The sequence below is a fragment of the Polypterus senegalus genome, chromosome 16, assembly GCF_016835505.1.
Source record: "Polypterus senegalus isolate Bchr_013 chromosome 16, ASM1683550v1, whole genome shotgun sequence".
NCBI lineage: Eukaryota > Metazoa > Chordata > Cladistia > Polypteriformes > Polypteridae > Polypterus > Polypterus senegalus.
Genome location: NC_053169.1, coordinates 54072424 through 54094993, shown reverse-complemented (window position 1 = coordinate 54094993; position 22570 = coordinate 54072424). Strand labels below are relative to the sequence as shown.

Below are 22570 nucleotides of genomic sequence, written 5' to 3'. Positions count from 1 at the left end.
CTGGGGACCTCCACGCTGCAAGGAGGGCTCCACCTGGTGGCTTGGGGTATTGGCCGGGATAAATGGCCGGCCATCCATTACAATATGTATATATATATATATGTATATGTATATATGTATATCTATACTAATAAAAGGCAAAGCCCTCACTCACTCACTGACTCACTCACTGACTCATCACTAATTCTCCAACTTCCCGTGTGGGTGGAAGGCTGAAATTTGGCAGGTTCATTCCTTACAGCTTACTTACAAAAGTTGGACAGGTTTCATTTCGAAATTCTACGCTTAATGGTCATAACTGGAAGCAGTTTTTCTCCATTTACTGTAATGGAGATGAGCTTCAACGCGTGGGGGAGTTTCGTGTGACATCATCACGCCTCCCACGTAATCACGCAGTACATAGAAAACCAGGAAGACCTCAAAAAAGCGCTCAAGAAAACATGCATTATATAATTGAGAAGGCAGCGAAACAATAAGAAGCGAGCGAAGTGACATATACAACCATATTCATGAGTTCTGCTACTTCGGAAACAAAGCACGATGTAAACCTACACTTTAAATTAAGTTCATAGACAGGCTGACGCTGGCGCTTGTAATTTAGTGCCTGCCCATATAAGGCCAGTCCGTCAGCGGCAATCCAATAGCAAACTGCCACGGGTAAATATTCACGGGTGAAGGACTGTGCTTATGGAGAGGAAGATGAGATGGTCAGGGTGGTGTTTGACACAAACTCAGTGAAACTGCGAGAGAAAGTTTTAAGTGCCAGGACTAAGGTAACATTAAATAAAGCTATGGACATAGCACGAGATGGCACCAGCACAGCTGGGAACCTTCGATGCAAGTACACCGAGTGGCTCACGTGAACTGACGCAGTGCACAGATAAAAAGCAACAGTTCCAAAGAGCGCTGAACAAAACCAAATTACACAATTGAAAAGGCAGCAAAAAATATGAAGCGTCTGATAAGCATATTCATAAATGCAGCTACTGTGGAAACAAAGCACACGGTGGAAAAAGTCAATGTCCCGCTAAAGGAAGACAGTGTAAAAAACCCATGCATGCAGTGTGTCAGGTCTCAGATAAAGAAGAAGACGAGCTGTTTATTGATGCAGTAAGAAACGAATCGATGAAAGAAACCTGTCATCTTTACAACGATTGACAAACACGGAATGTAACTTGAACACAACACATCCTACAAACACTAACCTGATTGAAAGAAATAATGATAATCAAATCCTTGATGACAGCAACACTCAGTAACACTCACAAAACAAATACTGTATATTGACAGTCATGTTACGTTATTTTTAAAATGTTCCCTTTTCTTTTCTACCTTTTTAACACACTACTTCTCGCTATGATACGCTGGTATATATATATGTATATATATATATCCCGCTCTACATACTCGAATAATGGATACTTTATTCGCCATCAATGATTGTTTTGGTAAAGCCATACTCAGTGTATTCATTAGATGAACGGTAAAAAGTAAGAGCGAGGGGAGGATGCAGGCTGTAATGTGCGTCAACTCTATCTGAATTGCGCGATCACATTTGAAAAATATATCTTTTCAAGTTCTATTTAGTCCATATGTGTCAAACTCAAGGGTCAAGCCACATCCGTCCGGGCGTAATTATATCCGCCCGAGATCATTTTATATACTGTATTATTGTTATTAAAGCCCGGTATATGAAGCGCTGGTAACACAATAAACTACAGATCCCATAATGCAGCGCTTCAGCTGCCTTGCCGAACACTTACCGCTTACTACAGTTATTGCGCACTGAGTTTGCACGGCGCTTTGGTGACTTTGAAGAACAAAAGTCCGTCTACATGCGGCTCGAACCTTGTGCATGTTTGGTAGCACATATCTGTGTGAGAAGCTCTTCTCAGTGATAAAGACTAACAAAACAGCACACAGGAGTCGCCTCACTGATGAGCACCTGCAATCCATCCTGAGAATCTCCACAACACAGAACCTCACACCAAACAGAAACGAACTTGTGGCCAAAAAAAGATGCCAGGCGTCCAACTCTAAAATGACATATGAGCAAAGACAACTGAATGATTTGATTTGTTATTGCACGAAGAGCGGAGTCAACCGTTTTAACAAACAGCGTATTGCACTGATAATAAATAGCTGTGTGTGTATATATGTAGATATGTATGTATATGTATATATATGTTTATATATGTGTGTGTATGTATATATATATATATATATATGTATTTGTGTGTATATATGTGTGTGTATGTATGTAGATATATATGTATGTATATATGTGTATATGTATAGATATGTATATATATATATATATATGTTTATGTGTGTGTGTAAATATATATATATATGACAACAACCCTCATCACTCACAACAGTGACAAAACAGTTACATTGACAATCAGGTTACGTTATTTTCAAAATGTTTCCTTTTCTTTTCATTGCTTCTTTAACACACTACTTCTCTTTCAGTGGGTAGTGGTATTTTGCTAGTATATATGTATATGTATATATATATATATATATATATATATATATGTATATATATATGTATATATATATATATGTATATATATGTATATATATGTATATATATATACATATATAAATACATATATATATGTGTATATATATATGTATATGTATATATGTATATATATATATATATATATATATGTGTAATATATATGTATATATATATATATATATGTATATATGTATATATATGTATATATGTGTATATATGTGTATATATGTGTATGTATATATATGTATATATATGTGTATTATATATATATATATATATATATGTATATATCTATACTAATAAAAGGCAAAGCCCTCACTCACTCACTCACTGACTCATCACTAATTCTCCAACTTCCCGTGTGGGTGGAAGGCTGAAATTTGGCAGGTTCATTCCTTACAGCTTCCTTACAAAAGTTGGGCAGGTTTTATATCGAAATTCTAGCGTAATGGTCATAACTGGAAGCAGTTTTCTCCATTTACTGTAATGGAGATGAGCTTCAACGCCGTGGGGCGGAGTTTCGTGTGACATCATCACGCCTCCCACGTAATCACGCAGTACATAGAAAACCAGGAAGACCTCAATAAAGCGCTGAAGAAAACATGCATTATATAATTGAGAAGGCAGCTAAACAATAAGAAGCGAAGCGAAAGTGACATATACAACCATATTCATGAGTTCTGCTACTGAAACAAAGCACCATGTAAACCTACACTTTAAATTAAGTTCATAGACAGGCTGCGCTGGCGTTTGTAATTTAGTGCCTGCCCATATAAGGCCGTCCGTCAGCGCAATCCAATAGCAAACTCCACTAAATATTCACGGGTGAAGGACTGTGCTTATGCAGAGGAAGATGAGATGGTCAGGGTGGTGTTTGACACAAACTCAGCGAAACTGCGAGAGAAAGTTTTAAGTGCCAGGACTAAGGTAACATTAAATACAGCCATGGACATAGCACGAGATGGCACCAGCACAGCTGGGAACCTTCGATGCATGTACACCGAGCGGCTCACGTGAACTGACGAGTGCACAGATAAAAGCAACAGTTCCAAAGAGCGCTGAACAAAACCGAATTACACAATTGAAAAGGCAGCAAAAATATGAAGCGCCTGATACATACAAGCATATTCATAAATCCAACTACTGCGGAAACAAAGCACACGTTGGAAAAAGTCAATGTCCCGCTAAAGGAAGACAGTGTAAAAAACCCGTGCATGCAGTGTGTCAGGTCTCAGATAAAGAAGAAGACGAGCTGTTTATTGATGCAGTAAGAAACGAATCGATGAATGAAACCTGTCATCTTTACAACGATTGACAAACACGGAATGTAACTTGAACACAACACATCCTACAAATACGAACCTGATTGAAAGAAATAATGATAATCAAATCCTTGATGACAGCAACACTCAGTAACACTCACAAAACAAATACTGTATATTGACAGTCATGTTACGCTATTTTTAAAATGTTCCCTTTTCTTTTCTAGCTTTTTAACACACTACTTCTCGCTGATACGCGGGTATATATATATATGTATATATATATCCCGATCTACATACTCGAATAATGGATACTTTATTCGCCATCAATGATTGTTTTGGTAAAGCCATACTCAGTGTATTCATTAGATGAACGGTAAAAAAGTAAGAGCGAGGGAGGATGACTTATTGAGGCATGCAGGCTGTAGTGTGCGCCAACTCTATCTGAATTGCGCGATCACATTTGAAAAATATATCTTTTCAAGTTCTATTTAGTCCATATGTGTCAAACTCAAGGGCGCGGGCCACATCCGCCCGGGCGTGTAATTATATCCGGCCCGAGATCATTTTATATACTGTATTATTGTTATTAATGGCCCGGTATATGAAGCGCTGGTAACACAATAAACTACAGATCCCATAATGCAGCGCTTCAGCTGCCTTGCCGAACACTTACCGCTTTAATCAAGTCTAGCTTATGATGCTGCAAGTTATTGCGGCTAGCTCACACGATGCTGAAGAGAAAAGTTGATTCTGAAAATAGAGCCTTTAAAACCGATGGGAGGCTGAGTATATGTTTACTGAACCCGTGTGTCTCATTTGTGGAGCTAATGTGGCTGTAATTACAGAATTTAATCTAAGACGGCACTATGAGACAAAACATCAGGGTAACCTGAATGCAATGCAGAAGATACAGAAAGCAGAAGAATTAAATAAGAATCTGACACTTCAGCGGACGTTTTACCGTGCACAATCACAAAGTGATTTCAAGTGAAGCTGCTTTTATGGGAGACACAAATGCACCAGTGCAATTTGCCCCACTTTCCCTGTTGCCAAGTAATGTTAAACCAAGTCGTCACTACGGTGTTCCCAATACGCACTTTGCTGATAAACTGAGCGCACTGAGTTTGCACGGCGCTTTGGTGACTTTGAAGAACAAAAAGTCCGTCTACATGCGGCTCGAACCTTGTGCATGTTTGGTAGCACATATCTGTGTGAGAAGCTCTTCTCAGTGATAAAGACTAACAAAACAGCACACAGGAGTCGCCTCACTGATGAGCACCTGCAATCCATCCTGAGAATCTCCACAACACAGAACCTCACACCAAACAGAAACGAACCTGTGCCAAAAAAGATGCCAGGCGTCCAGCTCTAAAATGACATATGAGCAAAGACAACTGAATGATTTGATTTGTTATTGCTGAAAGGAACACATTTTATTTATATTTCTAGGTTTTGTTATGCAGCATGTTCATATTTGAATTTGTATAATTTTGACAGGATATATTTTTATGGAGAGCAAAATCTTTTGGGATATTTAAAATCTAAGTTTTTTGTATATAAAATTACATAAGAGTAAAGAAATTTGAATGTTTGTTCTTTTAACGCTTACTTTATTTCTAACTTGTATAATTTAGACAGGATATATTTTTATGGAGAGCAAAATATTATAAGTTGTTTAAGGTTTGAGTTGATTTATTCAGAATAATATTCCTGTCTGTTTTACCATTCCTACCAAAGATATTTCTGTCGACTAAATAAAAATTCCTTCTATTTAAAATTTAAATAGAACTTGAACAAATACGATAGTTCATAATATCCACGCAGACTTGCACGTAAGAGCGGGAGTTATCCGTTTTAACAAGCAGCGTATTGCACTGATATGAAATAGCTGTGTGTGTATATATGTAGATATGTATGTATATGTATATATGTTTATATATGTGTGTGTGTATGTATATATATATATATATATATATATATATATATGTATGTGTATATATGTATATATATATATATGTATGTATATATGTGTGTGTGTATATATATGTGTATATGTATAGATATGTATATATATATGTTTATGTGTGTGTGTGTAATATATATATATATATATATGACAAGCAACACTCATCACTCACAACAGTGACAAAACAATTACATTGACAATCATGTTACGTTATTTTCAAAATGTTTCCTTTTCTTTTTCATTGCTTCTTTAACACACTACTTCTCCGCTGCGAAGCGCTGGGTATTTTGCTAGTATATACTGTGTATATATACATATGTGTGTATATATATATATATATATATATATACTGTATATATATATATATATATACTGTATATACAGTGTGTATATACACATATATATATATACACACATATATGAGTTGCATTTGACCCTGGGTCGTTGGAGTGAGGCGGAGAGAGGACTGCCTGTGTAAGCATGCAAAAGCACGAAGCAGCTGGAAAATGTGTCCAAAGGGCTTACTAAGTGCTGTGTCAGCGAATGGTAATCTCCAAGTTTTTGTTTTTTTTTTGCTGCTCCCTTGTCCTGCCCCTTTGGACAGTTTAGCACATTTAAAAGATTTAATGCCTTTGTTGTTTGTAGAATCATGGTGTGCCTTGGGAGTTTGGGTTAACAAAAAGTGTGCCACCAGAGAGAAGAGATGAAATTTAGGGTGTTTTTACAGATTTCAAACACAAAAATGGATGACATTTGACCTGAACAGGTTGTAAAGTTTAAAGGTGCATCTCTTAATTTAAATGCACAAGTTTCATTTGACCAGCATATTTTTATGCTTAAGCCAGTCCTTTATTTTATATAGTGATTTTCACAGTGAGCACAAACTCAGTTATTTATAAAGCAGTTAGAAATATTATAGTTGAGAGGTGTTTAACTGTACAAAAACAATGTAAACGGAGACAAAGTGGAAATCCATATGCCAGGAAGGAAAGAAAGTACAGATTAATGGCATCAGTATAGTTTATTTTCAAGGAAAGCACTAATTTACAGTTTCAGTCAGTTATCTATCTTAAGTTATACAACTCAAACCCTGAATCTATTAGCCGGCATATATGTTAATAGTATTTGTTACATGGCAGTCTTGTCATACTGGAAAGCATTTCTCATCATCATGTTTTATTGTTTTCATGTTTTTATATTATTTTAATTAGCAATAACCTTAAATATTATTGATTTTGGGTGTATAAAATTTGTAAAGCAAATTATTTAGCATATCACTCATCCTTTGAAAGACCAAGGCCATGACCTGGTTGACTACTAATATCTGAACCAAATCATCTTTTTTTCTATCCATAGTTAGTTAAACATGGTCCATTCCAAATCATATAAAGTTTTTTTCGTAAAAGGTTGGATTACTATTCAACTTTTCAAAACCTATCCAGAATATAGTCTAGAAGACCACTTTAGAGTGTCAGGATCAGGATTGTGGAACTATGAAATAGAAGATACATACTGTTTGATGATGCAGTAAAATAAAGGAGCCTTCCTTCATTTTTCATAATTTTACATACCCTGACCCCTTGTAGCCCATATAAGAAATATCTGCTAATTTACTTTTTTTCTTCCTTTAAAGGAGCATGGCGGTCTGCTTCGTATTTTCCCAGAAGGTAAAGCACAGTTTGCTGACATTGAACCCAAGTTTGATAGATTGCTTCTGTTTTGGTCTGATCGGAGAAATCCCCATGAAGTTCAGCCAGCATATACTACAAGGTGAGTTCTTTTAATTTGTTGGCTGCTTTTTTCCATACCAGAAAACTTGTAACAAGGATTTTCAGAACTGAAACAAGTTGCAAGGTTAATGTTTTTTGTTTTTCTTTTTTCTTCCTATATATATATAAAATATGAGGTCAATATGAGGTCAATAATATTCCAGACTTTTGTGATCATTTTGTTTGACTTGCCTGTACAGCTTTACCTGCGTCTATATCGAAACCTAGTGTGTCTGTCATGGTGGTAAGATTTCAACTTTAATCAGTCAGTAGACATAGTTGCTCTGCTTTCCATTTGCACCAAAGAATGGGCTGAAGGTGAATAGGGGTCGAAATCCATAGAAAACTTTGTGCACAATATGGACACAGCATAACAAAGTGTTGATGAGTTCAAAAATGCTCAGATAAGTGTTAAGAATGAAGAAGGAGTGGGATGCCCATCCACATTCACTCCCGAGGACAACAATGAAAAAAGTCTTTACCATGATCCTGACAAACCAACAAGGATTTCAGCCCTGATACATCTACTGCCAATAAAAAGCAGGTCACTCCTCGCAGCTCATCTTTGGTGCAAATGGAGAGCAGAGTATTTATTCCTAGAAAACAAAAGTTATTTACTTATTTAGGTTGAAACTTTACCACTGTGATCACAGGCACACCATGTTTACACGTGTACGTGAGGAAAGTTCTACAACCAACCCATACAAAATTCTCACTAAAGTTCTGATAATTTGTGTATATTTTTAGTGAGTTCTTAAAATATCTAGTAGTGCTGGGCGGTATAATCAAGATTCTATGTCATGGTATTTTTCAAAATTATACCAGTTTCACAGTATTCAACGGTATTTTTTTCCCATGCATGCGTTAACCACATTTTCCACTACAATTACTGCAGTAGACTGGCTAAGAATAACCTATTCCACTGTCATGAGAATTGTACATTTTAATGTGCACACAAGTATTAATACAGGTTTACATGGCCCCATAAAGTGATAGTTTTCAAGGGGTGGCACTAATGAAGAGAAGGAATCACATTTCATGACAGTTGCAGTCAAAATATAGAACCTTCTTATTGAACAAATTTTGCAAACAACTTAAACAAAAATTTTGACAACATGTTTTCAACCATCCAAAGAGGCATTTAGACTAAGTGAAATATCCAGAGGTGCTTGTCAAAAGTTGTATTGCACTGAAAATGCCTTAGAAAAGGAATAAATAGTAAATATTTTTTGTAAACCGACTACACTTTCTGTTAATGTTAACAATCTCTGTCCACTGACACGTTAAAGTGACTTTTTAAACAACTTTACCATAATTAAACTGCATAATATTTGAACTAATACATAATAACAATAAAATAAATAATAGTGCAACTTCCAGTAATAATACTATTACTTCAAGACTTCAAGCCCAGGTGCATTACACAGTATTCACCAAATAAAAATAAAATAAAACAAGTGCAACTTGGTGATGACATCTTTGCCAACTGAACCATCATTAAGGCAAATTGCATTAATATGGACCTTGCTTCAAGCTAAGCTATATACATAAATAATAAAACTGCAACTTGCATTTATAATGCTATTTGTGGTATAGCCCTTCAGAAGCGTATTAGGGCCACAGTGAAGAAAAAAAAATACGGACACAGGGAAGGAAAAAAAAAACTATGTCAAGAATAAAGTCAACATGTTGACTTTATTCTCGACATTTCCACTTTATTCTCGCCGTTTATGTCAAGATTAAAGTTGACATTTCCACTTTATTCTCATAGTTTATTTTGTAATTAAAGTAGAATGTCGTAAACTTCATCCTAAAATCAATGTTTAATTTACTAGATTTTCTCAAACCTCGTCATAGGTTAATGCAGCACATTAAATGCTTTGTGTTAAGTGTTCCCCAACCCAGTTGTTAATCGCTACATGCTTCTTAAACTGACTTCCACTAAACTAAGAGGAGGCGCAGGCAGCGATTGCCGCACGTAATACATTCACTTCATGATATTCCTGCTCTCTGAAAATTTAGAATGCCAAGATAAATACTTGATATCAGTTTCAGGATGAAATGCATTAAAGCAGGTATTAAAAATGCATGGTAGTGTGGCAGTAGTGCTGCTCCCTCGAAGTAAGGGATCCCCAGGTGTATGTTCAGTGTAGTGAACTTTATGGCAGGTGTGACGAGGCTCCAAAAAACTGGATGTATGAATGGGTATCGCACAGGTTTAACTTAAATATTGTGTAAATGTTGGGTTCATGATCTGGTGTTCGGAGACATGAACACAGAATTCAATGGATGTTCATTTGAGCGGGCTTTATTACATGCATGCTATCACTGTCTGATGTACCAAAACCCCAGTTCCTATCCTTGCTTTTTCTTTCTCCACATATCAATCACCACACAATAAACGTCTTTATGAAATTAAAACTAGTTATAAACTTAGACCACGGAGTGTTCAGAACATTTAAAAAAAAATCTTCGTTATACATGTTTAATTATGCCATCCATTTAGGACTGTGACCATCCCAGCAAGCATTGTGTGCGAGGTAGGCGGAAATCCTGAATGGGAGGCCAGCACATCTCAGAGTGAATACGAGCAACACATACACTAGCACAGTCAATATAGCATAATAAAAACCCCACGTCGTACATGACTTTGAAAGGAAACTGAACCACGCAGAGTAAACCCACTAGAAAAACATGGAAATTCAAAGCAGGGAATACCCGGGACCCCATTGCTGCAAGGCAGCAGTGCAACCTCCATGCCGCTGTGCCCCCACATGATTAATACGTGCTTTAATGCATTTAATCATGAAAATTATATCAAGTATTTATCTTAGCATTCTAAATGTTTAGGGAGCAGGAATATCATGAAATTAATGTATTCTGTGTGCTTCCTGTGCCTACTCTTAGTGCAAGAGGAAGTCAGTTTAAGAAGCACGTAGCGATTAACATGGCTCTGGGAACACGTAACATAAAGCATTTAATGAGCTACATAACTTATGACGAGGTTTGAGAAAATCTAGTAAATTAAATAATTTTAAGATGAAGTTTAGCTTACGATGTTCTACTTTAATCACAAGCTATGAGAATAAAGTCAACACGTCGACTTTAACTCTTTGAGGGCTGAATATTTTTTCCAAAAAAATCAGTTTTCTGAAAAGCACACAGTGCACTGGTTTCACACATTAATCAACATAAAACGTCTGTTGCTATGTGCTGTGGCTGTTGTTGACGCATGTTCAGCATCTCTGGCAGCAGTGGCTGCACGGGGGCGTCTCGATAATCATCAGGAATGCACAGTGAGCTGGCTGCCTGCCTGTCTTCACACAGTAGGTGGGTAGCAGTCACAGTGTGATGCAATATGGTTTGCACCTCCTGTCATCATAAGTGGTGGTCCTCCCAGGTGAATACTGCTATAGGCGCATCAGCTACACGAAGTGTTCAGCACCACAATCAACTGGCGACCAATCAGATGATGCTGGTACCTCACTTTCGTTTTCAATATCCATCTCCAGATCACTTGCATCAAGTCAGAGTCCTATTCAACGAAATTACGTAAAACGTCCATGGAGTATTTTGCTTTGTACATTCGCTTTGGTCTCTTGCCAGATGTTAATGCCATTTTAGAGGTTGTTTGCTCTTCGCTACTCAGGCACGCGTAGGGAATCGAGGTTAAATCAACAAAGCTATGTAACATTCCTTCTAGCAAAGAGAGTCGAACTAAAACGTAAGGGTCTGTTTTGTTGCAGTTTACAGCTGATTACTGTCCTCTACCCCTGAATTTTGACAAAAGTCGACATCAGCCCTGAAAGAGTTAATCTCGACAAACGGCGAGATTAAAATGGAAATGTCGAGAATAAAGTCAACATGTCGTCACACTATTACACAGTATTTATAAAAATAAAACAAAGTACAACTTGGCTTGCCGTATTATCCATTAGTAAAGAAACAGTATTCACACATTTGAACATAATGGTCCACATCTGACTTTTTAAGTCCAAAGTATCTCCAGACAATGTCTCCGTTGCATGTGTTTAGCGGTGTAGCAATGAAAAAGGTCCCCCTTGAACAGTTTACAGCTGCGCCACATTCCAAATGTTGTTTGGGCAATTTAAACCAGTGTGGCGGTATAAGAAAAATCCATATCATAACAAAAATAAAAAAACGGCTTTCGGTATGAACCAGTATACCGCCCAGGACTAGTATCTAGATATAGTCACACATTTGTATGTAGTAATATTTAAGTAATGTTAGCAGTCAACAGAGGAGGAAAAAAAACAACAACACAATTCTAATTTGAACTAACTCATTTTGATTTTGGGCAGCTTGTCATCTAGGCTCTTTCTGGTCATTCCAGTAATGGAACACAGCACTGACAAATCAAATAACTCTGGGGAAAACAACAACATAAGTATCAATGTTGTGTCTTGTTTGTTGTAGTGTCACATTCATTCTAAGGGATCGGGGTACATGACTATTAATACCAAAAGCTACTGCCGTACACCAAGAAATTAAAGAAAAATGATAAAATCGTAGTAACAGCAAATCACAGTGGTAAATGTAATTATTAAAAATGAAGGGCAATTTTAATATTGGAAATGAATCATTCCACAGTGTTGTGAGTTGCACAACTAAATTCCCTGCTTACTGTAGTAGATTTTATTTATACTATAAATTTTAAGAGGTCTTACAAGTTGTATTTGCAAAGAGTATAGGAAAGGTTTTTATAGAGGACTTAAAACAATTAGTTATTCTTCTTATGCTTCTTCTTTAGGCTGCTCCCCATCAGGAGTCGCTCTAGTGGATCATCTGTTTCTATATGTTCCTGTCTCCTCATCTTGCTCTGTCACAACAACTACCTGCACATCATTTTTCACCACATCCATAAACCTCCTCTTGGGCCTTCCTCTATTCCTCTAACCTGGCAGCTCCATCCCTAGCATCATTTCTCCCAATATACCCAGCATTTCTCCATTGCACATGTTGAAACCAACGCTGTCTCACCTCTGTGACTTTGTCTCTGAATTGTCCAACTTGAGTTAACCCTCTACTGTATTCCTTGCTTATTCTGTCTGTCCTCATCACACCCAATACAAATCTTAACCTCTTTAACTCTGCCACCTCCAGCTCTGTCTCTTGTCTTGGTCACACTACTGTCTAGGGATTCCCGGACATTTTTCATTCCCACATTCCCGGGAATGAAACTGCTGTAATTCCTGGGAAACCGGGAACGGCCAAGCTCGCATATATAGTGTATAAAAGTGTAAAAATCAATCATGAAATAACAGAGTTATAGTTGAAAATAATTAAGTGGCACGGTTTTTTGGCCCACGGTGTAGTGTTTTGCAGATTGATTCAGTCAACCAGCAGCTGTCGTCACTCTCCCGGCTCCGACTAAGACTGAGTGTAGTGGACTGGGAGGAGTCTGCAGTCATCAGCTCACGAATGCCGGGACAGGGCAGACTTCATTGACGTCTGTCAGACAACAGCTTTAAACAGGAACTTGAAATTACAATGCGTCAGTCTGTTGCATCTGCATTATCTGTGCCAAGAAACTTGCCATCACAGAATGATGACAAGAAACTGGATGCATCAGTAAAAGCTGAAATGGCAGTGTTTTAGAGCACCGGCAAGCGTAGGCGTTGTTTAGAACAAGTGTATCAGTATCTGATCAGGTAGATCGCGATGCATTCAAAAAAATTTTTTTTTTAAACGTTAGTCTATCACATATTCTCCCTATGGCATTTGCCACTTGATTGAAATACAGGGTGGCCAGTCTGAGATCTCTTTCCTTCTAACACACTGGTCATCCCACATGCACCCGTACAATCAGATTGTGATTCAGACTTCGAATGCCATGAATGTATTTACACTGATCCACATGCTGCCAAATAAATGAACCACACGCCGTGGCTTCGCCTATGACGCTGACCTCCGAGGTTCGATTCCCGAGAGGGGGTGCAGTGAGTGTGTATGTCTTATGAGCCCAGAATAAGGGCGAAACACGTGTTGCGTACTCTTTGCATTATTTGACGGTAAAACTTTGCAACATTCTATGATCTGCTTCTCGCAACTGAAGAGGGCACCGTGGCGGATGTTTGCCGACACAAGCGTTACCTGGTAGGTAACCACCCATACAATCAGATTGTGATTCAGACTACGAATGCCATAAATATAATTACCCCTATCTACATGCTGTCAAATAAACGAACCACACACCGTGACGCAATGTAAAGGGCAAAACACGTGTCGTGTACTCTTTGCATTATTTGACAGTAAAACTATGCAATATATATATATAATATAGCATTTTTAATGTAGGTAGATTATTTCGACCTGGGTATTTTAAAAGTAGCTCGCAAGCCGAAAAAGTGTGGGTACCCCTGAACTAGATACATGTACTTATATGACAGCGTGAACTGCTTGTAGATAAGGTTAGTCTTTTATTGGTGTCAACATATTGCAGTAGTTTTATTAAAAATAAGTGTCGGTCGTTCTAAAACCGTTCACATGTGAGATGCCTGTGCACTGTGTCATTCCCAAATTCCCGGGAATGGATTCCCTACTACTGTCTTGTAGACCTTTCACTCTTGCTAGTTCACATCTGTCACAAATCACTCCTGACACTCTTCTCCACCCACACCACCCTGTCTGCACTCTCTTCTTCACCTGTCTTTCACACTCCCAGTTACTAGGTACTGTTGATCCCATGTATTTAAACTCATCTACCTTCGCCACCTCTACTCCCTGAATCTTCATCATTCCTCTGCCCTCCCTGTCATTCACACACATGTATTCTGCCTTGATCCTACTGACCTTCATTCTTGTCCTCTGTAGAGCACATCTCCACCTATCCAAGGTCTTGGGCTGCTTCCTACTTTTGTTACATATCACAATGTCATCCTCAAATATCATAGTTCACAGAAACTCCTGTCTAATATCCTCTGTTAACCTGTCCATTACCATTGCAAATAAGAAAGGGCTAAAAGTTTATCTCTGTTATTATTCTACCTCAACTTTAAACACATCCATCACTCCTGCCATATACCTCACCACTGTCACACTTACCTCATACATATCCTGTACCACTCTTGCATACTTTTCTGCCACTCCCGACTTCCTCATACAATACCACAATAGACACAATGCAGCTCCTTCTGGCCTTCTTTATACTGCATCAACATCCTCAGAGCAAACATTGTATCTTTAGTCCTCTTTCCAGGCATGAAACCATACTGTAGCTCACTAATCATCCACCTCCATTCTTAACATAGATTCCAATACTCTATCCCATAACTAATAATGTGGCTGATCAATTGTATCACTCTGCTGTTACTACAGTTCTGCATATCACCCTTATTATTGAAAATAGGTACTAGTACACATCTTCTCCAGTCCTCAGGCATCCTCTCACTTTCAAAGATTGCATTAAGCAATCTGGTTAAAAACTCCATTACCATCCCTCCTAAACATCTCTGTGCTTCCACGGGTATGTCATCTGGACCAACAGCCTTCCCATTCTTAATACTCTTCATATCTGTCCTTATTTGCTCCTTGCTAATCCATTGCACTTCCTGGTTCAATATCTCCTTATCATCCAACCCACTCTGTTTGTCATTCTCTTCATCAGCCTCTCAAAGTGCTCTTTCCATCTGCTCAGCACTGTCCTTGCTTAGGAGTACAATTCCATCATTATGCTTTATTGTCCTAACCTGCTGCTCATCTTTCCCAGCTCAGTCCCGCTGTCTAGCCAATCGGTATAGGTCCTTTTCTCCCTCCTTATTGTCCAACCTTTCATATGACTTTAGTCTTCACTACATCTCTCATCTCCTTGTACTCCTGTCTTTCTCAACCTCTATTCCACTTCTTTGCCAACCCATTCCTTTTTCCTTCTCCATTCCTTTTTCAACTTCCACTATATGACCCTTGGCTCTGCCCTTACTTTCCTCCTCCTCTTGATCTCCAACATCATCCTTCAGACCACCATCCAATGCTGCCTAACTATGCTTTCCCCTTCTACCACTTTGCAGGCTGTAATTTTCTTCAGACTGATGCTCCTGCATAGGATATAATTCACCTATGTGCATCTTCCTCCACTTTTGTACATCACCCTATGTTCCTCCTCTTCTTAAAATACGTATTCACCACAGCCATGTCCATCCTTTTCGCAAAATCCACTTCATTTGACCCTCTTCATTCCTCTCCTTGACACCATTCCTACACATCACCTCCTCATCCTCTTTCTTGCCTTCACTAACATGTCCCATTAAAATCCATTCCAATAACCACTGTCACTCTCCCTTAGGTATGGTCACTCCACTTTGTCCAACTCACTTCAGAAATCTTCCTTCTCATCCATCATACACCTAACTTGTGGGGCATGTGCATTAATAACATCATCAAATCTTCAGTTTCCAGCTTTATAATCACCACCTAGTCCGACACTCTTCTCACCTCCAAAACACTCTTGGCATACTGTTCCTTCAGGATGACCCCTACCACATTTCTTCTCCCATCCATACAATGGTAGAAGAATTTGAACCCACCTCCGATATACTTGGCCTTACTCCTCTTCCATCTTGTCTCTTGCACTCACAACATATCAACCGTCCTTCTCTCCATCATATCAGCTAACTCTCTCCCTTTACCATTATACTGACAACATTCAAAGTTCTTACCCTCACGTCCACTCTCCTGCCTCCGGACATGCCTTCCCCCTCTTCTTCTCCTTCAGCCAGCAGTTGCCCAGTTTTCACCAGCACCCTTTTGGCTAACAGTACTTGTGGTGGCCATTGCTAAATTGGGCCTTGACCAATCCTATACGGAAATCTGTATTATTGTCTACGTATTAATCTGGCAAAAGTTTACACTGAATGCGCTTCCTAACATAACCATCCCAATTTTTCAGCATGGAACTGGCACAAAGAACCACACTAGTTTGTGCATCCCACACAGCTGGGTTGGAGTTAAACCAAGTATAAATAGCCGAATTATAAATGTCAAAAGGAGGACTTTAAGAATGGCTCTAAGCCATTATATATATTTAGTAAATTGCTTGCTTAGAGTGGCACAGTGAGGCAATGAAGGGGACCAAACTGAAAAAGTTGTGTTTAACTGGCACACATTTTAGCAAATTGGAAGGTTGTGAATTCTGCTATTTTCTTAAGATGTTATGCTTTAAAAAGTGTACATTATGTATGTGAAAGTATTGAATCATAGTCTAGAGATGCCATAGTCCAGCAAAGCTAGGACTGAAAACCCTCCTTGTATTCTAATATTTTGTCCCTGATTTATACTTGTTTTGAATGTTTCTTTCAGGTATGCAATAACTGTATGGTATTTTGATGCAGAGGAAAGAGCAAAAGCTAAAGAAAAATACTTAACAGGTATGGCATACACAGGGAATCTGATATAATTTGGTTTACTATCTTTTTTGGCTAGTGTATTCTACATTGACGTTACCCATTGAACCTTCTACCACAGCAAAAGAAACACTTGTTTATGGTGCTTATATTCAATATACAGAGCCATTGCCTTCTTTATTTGTTTCATAGTTCTTACAGAAAATACATATTTTGAAGGATGCAATTCTGGATCTCTTTCATTAATTTATTTAGTAAATCTTTTATTCCAGTCTTGTGGAGCAGAAGTCTGACCTGGCAGGATTTGACTGAAAATGGGACACAAAATAATTGTACTATTCTGAAGAATTTTCTTTTAAATACTTGGTGTGATCACTACTACTTTGGTTCCATTGTGTATGTTTTATTACAATAAATCTGATGGAGCACGCATATGAATAGCTCAGTTCACTGTGATAGACACTGAACAAATATGGAAGAGCTTTACTTTATAAAGGCTAGGATATTGTGCATAATATAGCTGTAAACTACATACTTTACACCAAATAAAATAACAGTCTATCCTTCATCCTATATTTTGTAAGGATAGAAACTTACAAAAATATCTGCATAGGTTAAGATTGTGACGATTCTGGTCCCCTACAGACTCCCTCTTCCCACATGGGAGTCTGCTGAACCAACACCGTCAATAGTTATGACCGAGATGAGCTGACATATGAGAACAATTCACTGATGAGGCCAGAGGATGGTGGAAAAAGTGCTCAAATGCCTTTATTAAAAGCAAAGTCAAAACACATGTAAAACCAACAAAAGTGTCAATGGTGCAGTGTTCAAAAACAAAGTACATATATAAATCCCTAAAAATCCAATAAAAAGTGGAAATAAAAATCAATAAATAAATCCATTAAAATCCGAGGTTAAAATGCAGTCTTACTCCTCCTGATCTCAGCCAACCTCCTTCTCTTTCTCCCCGGCTCCCCCATTGCTTGCGTAGCCAGCGGAGACTCTGCAGCCACAAGCTCCTTTCGGCCAACCTCCATCTTGGCTTCCTCCAGACGTCACGGCCAGACCATCCTAGATCGGCTCTCCTCCCTTCTTCCTTCGCACTAACGTGGTCGCACCTAGATAGCCTAGGGAGTGCACCTGCCTTCCTCGCCACACTCAATCATTTTCTTCGATCTCCCATCTTTGCTTTCTTTCCTTCTTTTATTCCCCTTTCCTTGTGCCGACCTGTTTATATACACTCACGTCTCCGTGGGCGCAGCACCTTAATCACATGCTGCAGAAGCCAATGAAGCAATTAAGGACAATCGCATGACAATCATTAACTACCTGCGGCCTTGCAATTGCACCCAAGGAGAGCAACATGGCTCTATGGATTTAAAACTGGCCCCTTTTTTTTTTTTTTTAAAAGCCACAGACCCACTACACCACAAACATTCTTATCATTAAATATGAACTTCTTATATAGAAACACATTTAAAGAAAGTTATATGATCTCATCATCTTTCTGCTAAATGTACTGGCTATGTGAGGTCTTGTTAACATTTCTCTTACAAGCTCACACATCTGTACACATTTCTGTCGAATGAATCAGAATTGACTGAAGTGGAAAGAAATCCAGGTACCTAGTAAAATCTTATGCAGACACGGGGATAGACACATGGAGAGATGAAAATTAAGATGTGGCTTGTGTCCAGGACTCAAGCTATACTTACCACCATGCTACTCCACTTTCATTTTAAAAAGGGGTTATTTTATTTTAGCATTCATTTTAGACATAAGTCTTGTGATTAAGGAGATTATTTGTGCCAAGGTTATTGGAACTACACTATGATCTGTTTTAATCTTGGCCTCCCTCTGATTTCCTGACATGACAAACACAGAAGATCATCAGTGACTAATAAAGGTGGCCTTACTTGCCTTCCCTTTTATTTTCTTTTTCTCATAACATTTCAGCTGACCACTTCTGAACATTAGGAATGGAAAGAAAACAAAAGTTTGCGCTTTTAACCTACATCATATTGCATTCATTAGGCAATAAAATAAGCACACTTGTTACAAATTAGTATGAAAGTGACAACAATAAAAGTATATATTTAAAGTTATTTTTAGTTTAAAATGCAGCATTGTAAAAGCTGTGTAGTATTATTTATCATGTAGCAGACTCTTTTATCCAAGGCGACTTACAAAGCAAGTTATAATAAATACAAGGCCAATTAGAAAGTGCAAGCATCACAACCACCAGAGAACAAGATTAAAAAAATGAGCAAGAGGGAGTAGTACCACTACTGTATAATTTTACATGCACTTACATTAAGACAAAACACAGTGCCCTAAATTCTTTGTCAGGCAACAGCAGCTATCCGGTAGAAAAAAAGGAAATACCAAATTAAAAGGTGTGTTTTCAAAAGATGCTAAAGCATTAGTAAAACGGGTGTAGTTTCAATACTGAAAGGGAGATCATTCCATTGTTTTTGTGCCAGAATGGAGAGCTTTGTTCAGTCTGGTCATGTCTGGCAAGAAGAGGGATAGCCAGAACAGGCAGAAGCAGAATGGAGACTTCTTGAAGGGTATATGGAGACCAAAGACAAAATATTAAAGAGCAGAGCCATTCAGAGAACTGTAAGTCAAGACAAGAGTTTTGAACAATGAAGAAAATGAATCAGAGCAGTAGTAGGAGTAAAGTACACCAGTTGAGCAGTGGCATTCTGGAAATTCTGAAGAAGTCAGGTAGCAGTCGAAGGAAGAGTTGCATGACACAGTTAGTGAGGAAGGGTCGAATTTTCTCAACAGAATTGGGTTGTTGACGAAATATCTATACTAATAAAAGGCAAAGCCCTCACTGACTCACTCACTCACTCACTGACTCATCACTAATTCTCCAACTTCCCGTGTGAGTAGGAAGGCTGAAATTCGGCAGGCTCATTCCTTACAGCTTTTTACAAAAGTTTGGAAGGTTTCATTTCGAAATTCTACGTGTAATGGTCATAACTGGAAGCTATTTTTCTCCATTTACTGTAATGGAGTTGAGCTTGAAAGCCGTGGGGGGCGGAGTTTCGTGTGACATCATCATGCCTCCCACGTAATCACGTGAACTGACTGTCAATGCAGTGCGTAGAAAACCAGGAAGAGCTCCAAAAAGCGCTGAAGAAAACATGCATTATATAATTAAGGAGGCAGCAAAACAATAAGAAGCGAGCGAGTGATATATACAACCATATTCATGAGTGCTGCTTCTTCGGAAAAAAAGCACGGTGTAAACCTAAAGTTTAAATTAAGTTCATAGACAGGCTGCCGCTGGCGTTTCTCATGCCCATGGGTAATGCGGGATACAAGTTTAATAAGAGGACGCAGGATATAAACAAGAGTTTTGATCACTTTGTAACTAAGTTAAAATTGCAGGTGAAGGGCTGTGCTTATGCAAATTCCGAGAGACTGTGTTTGTGGGGGATTGACAGTTAAGGTGGGTGGGGGAGTCACGTCATCATCTCCCCTCCCATTCACCTCATTTTGCTCTGAGCTGAGCTCCGCAGCTAACGCAGTGTTCTGAGCGAGTTTGTGACGCTGCCACCAAATACTCACAGAAAAATCCACAAGTTAATACACACGCTGTCTCTACAGTTTCTCCACACTGAATCCTCCAGGCACTACTTACAAAAGGTTACATTGACAATCATGTTACGTTATTTTTAAAATGTTTCCTTTTCTTAGCACAAGCACAGCTAAGAAGCATCGATGCATGTTCTCCATAACGCGTTAAAAAATCACGCATTTAATCACACTTTGCATTACAAACAAAGGGGAACTTCTGTCAATGCATGATTTCCTGGTACACCGATTACATTGATCAGTGCTTCCCGATTCATTTTACCCTCGCACCCCCTTGGTTTGAGAAGAAGTATGAAAAAATATGAGGTTAACACAGAAAAACAGATCACCAATTGAAGCTTTATGAATAATCGATTCGCCATCAATAATTGTTTTGGTAAAGCCATACTCAGTGTAATCCTCCTTCCATTTTATAATTTTTTCGCCACTAGCCATGATTAAATGAATGGTAAAAAAGTAAGAGCGAAGCAAGGGTGACTTATTCAGGCAGGCAGGCAACAGCTCAATAGCTCGAATTTGGATATAAGTAGGTTCTATTTAGTCGCCAGAAATATCTTTGTTAGGAATGGAAGTTGAATTTAGTCTTTAAATTTCTATGGTAAAGAAAAAGTTATGCAATGATGACTAAATTTAACTATATAAAGTCAAAATTTGTATATACAGGTGCCGGTCATAAAATTAGAATATCATGACAAAGTTGATTTATTTCAGTAATTCCATTAAAAAAGTGAAACTTGTATATTAGATTCATTCATTACACATAGACTGATGTATTTCAAATGTTGATTTCTTTTAATTTTGATGATTATAACTGACAACTAATGAAAGCCCCAAATTCAGTATCTTGGAAAATTAGAATATTGTGAAAAGGTTCAATATTGAAGACACCTGGGGCCTCATGTATAACGCCGTGCGTAGAACTTGCACTATAACATGGCGTAAGCACAAAAGCCGAAATGTGCTTATGCACAGAAAAATCCAGATGCAGGAATCTGTGCGTACTCCAACTTCCACGTTCTTCTGCTACATAAATCCCGATCAGTGTGAAAAGTAATGCTCATGCAAGCACTTTATGTAACACCCCAACTCCTCCCAGAATTACGCCTCTTTGAATATGCAAATCAATATAAATCGCCCTTAAGCTCAGCCTTCTGTGAAAAGACAATGGGAAAAGCACTAGGGAAAATATAAGAATTTCAGCGAATACCAAGTGGAGGCAAAGGAAAAACATACTATTTGTTCAAATAAACCGTGGTATAATCAACAAAAGGAAGATGATCGAGTGACATAGCGTGTTGGAGAAACTTGAAGGCTCGCGTTCACAAAATCGCACAGTACCGGAAATAAAAAGTCACATATCAAAGTCGCCGTGAAAAGCCGAGTTGTAGCCCACTGTCTGAGTGTCATATGAAAGATTATTAGGGTACAGAGAAAAAAAGGCACACTGGGGAAAAAGTACGAAATGTCAACTTCAATCTCGACATTTCCACTTTAATCATGTAGTTTATTTTGTCATTAAAGTAGAACATCATAAACTTTATCTTAAAATCATTTAATTAACCAGTTTCTCAAATCACATCGTAATTAAAGTAGCACGTTAAATGCTTTGTTTTGTATTTGATCTTCTATGTGCTCTATATGTGTGAATCACTACTTGCTTCTTAAACCGGCTCTCTTCCTCCAACTGGACACAGAATCCATTACATTCGTGATATTACAGCTCTCTGAATAACTAAAATACTGAGATGTATACGTGATATCATTTTCATGATGATAGGAGTTAAAGCACGTTATTAAACATGTGTTTCACTTGATGAAATAATTTATTGCAGCAGTACTCAGGGGCGGCTCTAGGCTTGTGGTGGCACTGGGCAGAGGAAGAATCGGTGGCTCCTTTGCCCGCCAATGTCAGTAAGGTAGCTTATGCACGGTGGATGGCCACGTCCGTTGCAGACACTGCATAGCCGCCTCATGCTCATGACACAAGCATTTAACTTTTGCCAAAATTTGTCGCTGCGTTTTTAGCTGTGTTGTTATTTTCTCTTTCTGTTTTATATTCAATATATATT

General features: G+C 38.2%; 1 protein-coding gene across 1 annotated transcript in view; it reads left to right on the top strand.

Moving 5' to 3' along the window:
* The window catches only part of egln1a (egl-9 family hypoxia-inducible factor 1a), a 157105-nt gene that overhangs the window by 129128 nt on the left and 5407 nt on the right, over positions 1-22570 (top strand). The window contains exons 3-4 of the mRNA XM_039737824.1: positions 7395-7531; positions 16846-16913. Of these exons, the coding sequence (XP_039593758.1) occupies positions 7395-7531; positions 16846-16913 (205 nt within the window). The remainder of the gene's footprint in view (positions 1-7394; positions 7532-16845; positions 16914-22570) is intronic.